General features: G+C 41.1%; 1 protein-coding gene across 1 annotated transcript; it reads right to left on the reverse strand.

The window, feature by feature from the left end:
- Positions 1-124: 124 nt before the first annotated feature.
- hacl1 (2-hydroxyacyl-CoA lyase 1) lies at positions 125-6,000 on the reverse strand. Its single transcript, XM_056379665.1, has 17 exons — positions 5,849-6,000; positions 5,484-5,588; positions 5,351-5,391; positions 5,178-5,258; positions 5,011-5,083; positions 4,856-4,933; positions 4,517-4,611; positions 4,290-4,402; positions 4,012-4,147; positions 3,552-3,657; positions 3,290-3,373; positions 3,042-3,143; positions 2,754-2,908; positions 2,133-2,291; positions 1,936-2,043; positions 1,652-1,838; positions 125-362 (listed from the first exon to the last, which is right to left on the reverse strand). Exons 1-17 carry the CDS (start codon positions 5,897-5,899, stop codon positions 330-332), a joined length of 1,707 nt encoding a protein of 568 aa, XP_056235640.1. The 5' UTR covers positions 5,900-6,000; the 3' UTR covers positions 125-329.

Raw genomic sequence — 6,000 nt, forward strand, 5'->3', positions numbered from 1 at the left:
TTTTTTACATTTTCTAGGTCAAACAATTAATCACAACATTAATCATTAGAGTAATAGTTACAGCCATACGTAAAAACTGACTGACTTGACAGAAGAAGAAATAAAGAAGAAATAAAGTTCAATGTATAATGTGTAAAAAAACTTTATTGTGGTATTATTTAGTAAATTGTATCACTTCTGAGTAGTAGGAATCAATAAAAATATTCAGTTATTTCACAGAAACAATCACAAAAAACAAAAACAACCTCATATTTTCCCAGTTTCAGTGTCCTGAGGAAAATGCTGCTGTTCTGATAATGTTCTGGATAAAGGAGGAGGCACTTCTCTCTCTATAAGTTGGAGCGTGTGAGCCAAGGAAACTCCTGCAAATACAGACAACACAGCATTGTATTAAACTGCCATAGATGATAGAGCAATTATAATTATGTAAAGGGCCTTTTGTGGCCTAGACGGATGCTGGTATCCATTTAACCTCCAAATTCAGAAATGTAGTTGTTAAGGAACAATGAATATTTTGTGTTCAACTATTATCTAAGACTCAACCTTAATTCCAACTGAACTGAATAACAGTCAGGAGACAAACAATGACGGCAGCACAAGTCAAATAAGGGAGGGGGTCTTTTCTGCTGGCCACAGAGTGCACAACCATGGGGTTCAGCACCATGGATACGGCCCTCAATACAACCTTAAAACATGTCTGTGAAGGGTTGCGTGGATACATTCAACATAAACACAGAGGGCCATGCTTTCTAATTATGGGGACCCTGAAATAGAAAGGTCAGGTTGGTGTGAGGTGCAGGGATTGTGAGGGGAATACAACAGTTCTGCAGTGCACCTGGAGCGTTTGGATTACTGTTCACTAAGGCATGTCAGTCACGTAGAAGTATGAAGATGAGAAAAATAAACACCAAACTGTTTCGTTGCTCTGCACTAATCATCAACTGAAACGCTTCCGCTTTTAATCACTCTTGGCTTTACAGCTGCGACTGTCAGTGTCACTCATCATGCATCTTCTGTCTGTCTTATTTCTAGATAAAATGAAACAGGGCCTGAATCCAAATGTCCACCCCTCCTAACTTACAGTCTTTGGTTATACACACTCTCACATGTCTGAAGTGCTCATTAGCAACACATCAAGTCGGCGAGAGCACTCGGCTGCAAAGGGATAAAATATTGGCATGAGACAAGACTTAAGATCTCAATCGCCATAACCAATGCCAACATCTTGACCCGGTAATCCTGGTTCTGAAACTAATCCTCAACGTTTGTCCCAGGAGATGCCATCTCTTAACTGACCTAATTAGCATGTCTAATTTCACCTTTGCCAGGTATTGGGGCAATGAGAATTTTGGAGAAAGCCGAATTTGACAACAGTGTTTTAATCAGGTGAAAAGTAGCAGTGCAGCACCAGTAACATCCTCGACCACCAGGGGGCGTGTCATTTCCACAGTATAGATGCTAAGATATCCGGCCTGTCATTACAGCTGAAGAAGCCATTCAGATGCATGACTAAATCCAACTTCATAACAAAACTCCAGGGGGTTCTTTCCTTTTTGACCTATGCCACTCAGGATGACTGAGATGACTCAATACACATATATACATATGTATATACACATATACATATATAATGCCTGAAGATGACAGTTACCTGCTGTTTTCTGTCGGAGGAAGGGTCGATAAGCACGTTGAGGAGACTCGGTTTCTCCCAGTCAGTCAAGCTAAGCTGTAAGGCGCTGCACAGCTCCTCCACCGTCCTCACCAGGAAGCCCCGACCTCCAAACGCTGTCATAATCTCATCATAGCGTGCCTCAGGTAGGAGGGTCACAGGAGGGGCTCTGACAAGCAACATGAGATACCTCTCATTACATCAGAGCTGATAACATGGAGGAAACCATCATAGTGAAGGTACTATATTATGATCACTTGACTCACATAGAGGTCAGATCTCCCATTTTTGCCATTTCTTTCCACGTTTCAGGATCCACTCCGCTGTATATACCATTATTATTGACCACAATAATAACCACAGGTAGATTATACCTATGAGAATAACAAGAAGATTGTGAAATCAAGTTGTACTAGGAGGCTGAATCAAATACACTGCATAGAGAGGGGGTAAGCAAACCCACCTGCACATGGTCTCAACCTCCATGCCAGAAAATCCAAAGGCACTGTCTCCTTCCACACAGACAACCCTCCGGCCTTTATTCTCGCTCCTCTCCACAGCAGCTGCAGCTATCGCAAAACCAAGGCCTACTCCCATTGTTCCGAATGTGCCTGCATCCAACCTGCACATCATCAAGATTAGCTAACCACAGACTACAAAAAATGTGCAGAGGCTTAAAGACTTAGTCAAATACCACTCTAATACAGTAAAATACTTGTCAACAGTGACTATATTTAAATTGCTTCAGTGTGAAAATGTACATTTGCTGTGTTTTGTATGAACTGCATATACCTGAAGATTTGTTCCTATGTAAAATTTGCACAGAAAGGGCTAAAGAAAAATCTCCCAAGAGGATGAGAGGGGCTTAAACATTTACACAGTAAGATCGGGTCACTCATCCATTCGAGGTGCATTTGGAAAACTACTTTATTTGTTACTCCTTCCTGCAACATAATCCTTTCTAATCGCAATGGAATATGTGTATTCACAGTTGTGTTTCAATAAATAAAGACTGAACCAGGGTGAACGCTTAAGACAACTGAGAAGTGTGACTGTAACCTCTGCTTCAATGAGACCGCCTTGCCTGTGTCGAGGTAGGTAGTTGTTCAGCATAGTGCGGCCTATGTCCATGGTGTTTGCTCCCTCGCTGACAATGATGCAGTCATGTGGCAGCAGCTGGGAGACATGGTGAAACACTGTGTAATAGTTCATGGGCAACGTTGACTGCAGAGCGAGTGCCTGTGGAGACAAACAGCAAAAAACTTGTGAAACTGCATAAATAATAACAATATGCTACATCTAAATGAAATACATGAAATACGTAGCTATTAAATTAATGTCATCAGCTTTTTATAAATGAGTCTAAACCCACCTTTGATATTTTTGCATTAGCTGCAATTTTGTCCTTGAGTGAGTTCCACCACTCTGTATCAGAGGGATATTTCCAACCATCTTGACGGACACACGTCAGGAGCTGAAGGAAAAACAATAGAGTGAATCAAAGACATCTTTACATCTTTAAAACACATCAGGATCTCAGGACAAAGACCACAAAGAGAGAGATGCATCAAAGATGTGAGAGTTTGTGTGTTGAGTCTGACTGAGTTGCACTTAATGTACCTGAGTGACAATAGCATTGATGTCCCCCAGGAGAGCAACAGCGGGCCTCACATTGTTCCCCATCTCCTCAGCACAAAGGTCAACCTGCACACAGAGCGCAACTGTGTTGTGTTTTTTGTAGCACAGCATTTGCAGTACCGGTGAATTAATACAGCATTAGCTTTAAAGCAGTAAGGTGTCCTGAATATTATTTTAGAAGGTCTCAAATGTAGCACTGATTGTAAACAAATCAAAAAAACATTTAACCTGCTCATTTACACACCTGGATTACTTTGATATCAGGGTCAAATCGAGGTGGTAGACCAAAATGCAGAATCCAGTTGAGCCTGGCTCCAAGCAGAAGCACGACATCAGCCTGGAGAAGAGCTCTTGATAACGGAAACAACAGAGGAGGGAGGGGGGATGACATTGGGGTTGAGGTGGAAAGAGACAATCAAAAACAAACTGTAAACAATGTGAAATGATCTTAAATAAAACTTTACTCATATATATTTAATGTAAGCGGTGAGTAATCAGTAATTACATAAACTTTACATCTCATCATAAAAAACAACAATTATGATGCATTTATATTCTCACATTTCTTTCTTTTTTAATGTAATATGGATCATCTATCTCAGTACATAACCCAAAGTTTTTGATATATATATTTGTTCTTAAGTAATGCAAATATGCTCTTTGTTTTCATTCCTGCACATTCTTTTAGTGAAAGATTGTCTCACCTAGAGCGAGCAGCAGCCACACAGTTGGGGTGATCATCGGGCAGCACTCCTTTCCCCATGGGGGTTGGCAGGAACGGCAAGCCGCTCATTTCCACAAACTCCCTAAGAGCGATTTCTGCTCGGCCATAGGCTGCTCCTGTTGGGCACAACAATACTCATATATCATCATAACTTATTCAATGATACTCTGTTCACCAGTAATGGAGGAAAGTGTGAGTTTCTAGCTCATCCAATGTGATAATTCCAAGAGATATTACAAATGTTTATTTTGATGTTACCTTTGCCAACGATGACCAAGGGTCTTTTAGCTGCTTTCAAGACAGAAATGGCTTGAGTGATTGCACCATGGTCGGCTAAACTCACTGGGGGAGCTGGACAACAGGATACAACTCTACAGGAAAAAAAATACTTATCTCAGTGTCTTTACACTTGTAACGACAGAGGTGATGCCTCACAGAAAATAATCTTTAAAACCTATCTTTAAAACGTGTAAATGACAGCAAACCTGACTTTGCTCCTGTCCACTTTGGCATTGACCATGTCTCCTGCAATGTCCACGTAACAAGCACCGGGACGGCCATACAAGCTTGTGCGAACTGCCTGCAAGCAACCAAACACACAATAAAACTTTAATCCACTTTTTCTTTTTTTATATCATCAAACTGCACAAAATGTCTGACTGAGTCTGTCAGGTACATTAGTGAGGTGTACTAAAAGGAAAAAGACAGACAGTGTAACATCAATTCATGAATTTCCCCTTGGAGATAAATAAAGTATCTATCTATCTATCTATCTATCTATCTATCTATCTATCTATCTATCTATCTACAGGTTGAGAGGTTACCTTCTCTATCACTGAGGGAATGGCTTCCAGGCTGCTGGGTCTGGCAGAGAACTTGCTGTAAAGGCGACATGCTTCCACCTAACGCCAAATGAAAAACAGTATCAATTTAATGAAGCGTCAACAGGCAAAAAAATCCACATGAAGGCATGCTTTACCTGAGGAAACTCCTGAAAGGCCCCTGCTGTTTCCTGGTTTCGATCTGAGGACCCTCCAATTACAACCACAGGCCTGTGCACAGGCAACAAGTAGTGTTTCATCTATATGGCCACAGATGCTATGGTTAAAATGTAAAAAAAAAACAAATCCACATCAGTTTTCATACCAGCAGTTCATGTTAGCATTGGCCATTCCACCCAGAGCATGAATGAGTCCAGGTCCAGACACCACCAGGCAGGCACCTGGTCTGGATACAGATAACCACAGGAGACAGCAGCAAGTAAGAAAAATAAACTGATCTGGGCTCATATTACTCTCTCCAGTAAGTCAGAGTCTTACCTCCCAGTTAGGTATCCAGTGGCAGAGGCTGCATAGCATGCCTGTTGTGTGACAGATTTGATTTGAAAACAGTAAAATCTATGTATTACAACAGTAGGTAAACAGCAGTGCAACAGAATAATAAATATTTTACCGCTTGTTCGTTGCGCATTCCCACATATTTGATCCCTGCAGCCTGAGCAGCCATGGCCACTTCAATGACAGGAACACCAACTATCCCAAACATGTACTCCACTTTCTGCAAGGGAGGTAAAATGCCAATTTTAAAAAAACCCAACACTAAAATATACAAGTTTCATGAAGACGTGTGATTGTAAATGTAAATAGACTGTATTTTTCTGTATTAAAAGTTTATTAAACTTGGCAGCGCGGCACATGAACCTTGACACAGTTTTTGGTGTGGTAACATTGTTCAGTACAGACACAGCTGGTAAGTTAACGTGTGGGTTAGATACTTCAGAAATCTTCGCAATGTTCATGTTCATTTAACGGTCTTACCTGAGCTTTGAGAGACTCAGCAATCAGCTGAGCTCCTGTCACTTCTTCCATGGCTCTATTTTGTACCTGGAGAGCAACAAGTGAGGCCAAACTGTCAGAAACTGCTTCAACTACCACCTACACGGACAGGTCACTGGCTGGTGTTTTTTTTA

This window comes from Seriola aureovittata, chromosome 7, assembly GCF_021018895.1.
Source record: "Seriola aureovittata isolate HTS-2021-v1 ecotype China chromosome 7, ASM2101889v1, whole genome shotgun sequence".
Lineage (NCBI taxonomy): Eukaryota > Metazoa > Chordata > Actinopteri > Carangiformes > Carangidae > Seriola > Seriola aureovittata.

Coding starts and splice junctions, on each gene's coding strand:
- hacl1 (XM_056379665.1), bottom strand. CDS start 5,899: ATGGAAGAAGTGACAGGAGCTCAGCTGATTGCTGAGTCTCTCAAAGCT. Junction 4,403..4,516: donor GTGGACAGGAGCAAAGTCAG/GTTTGCTGTCAT, acceptor TTTTTCCTGTAG/AGTTGTATCCTGTTGTCCAG. Junction 1,839..1,935: donor ATGGGAGATCTGACCTCTAT/GTGAGTCAAGTG, acceptor GTTGCTTGTCAG/AGCCCCTCCTGTGACCCTCC.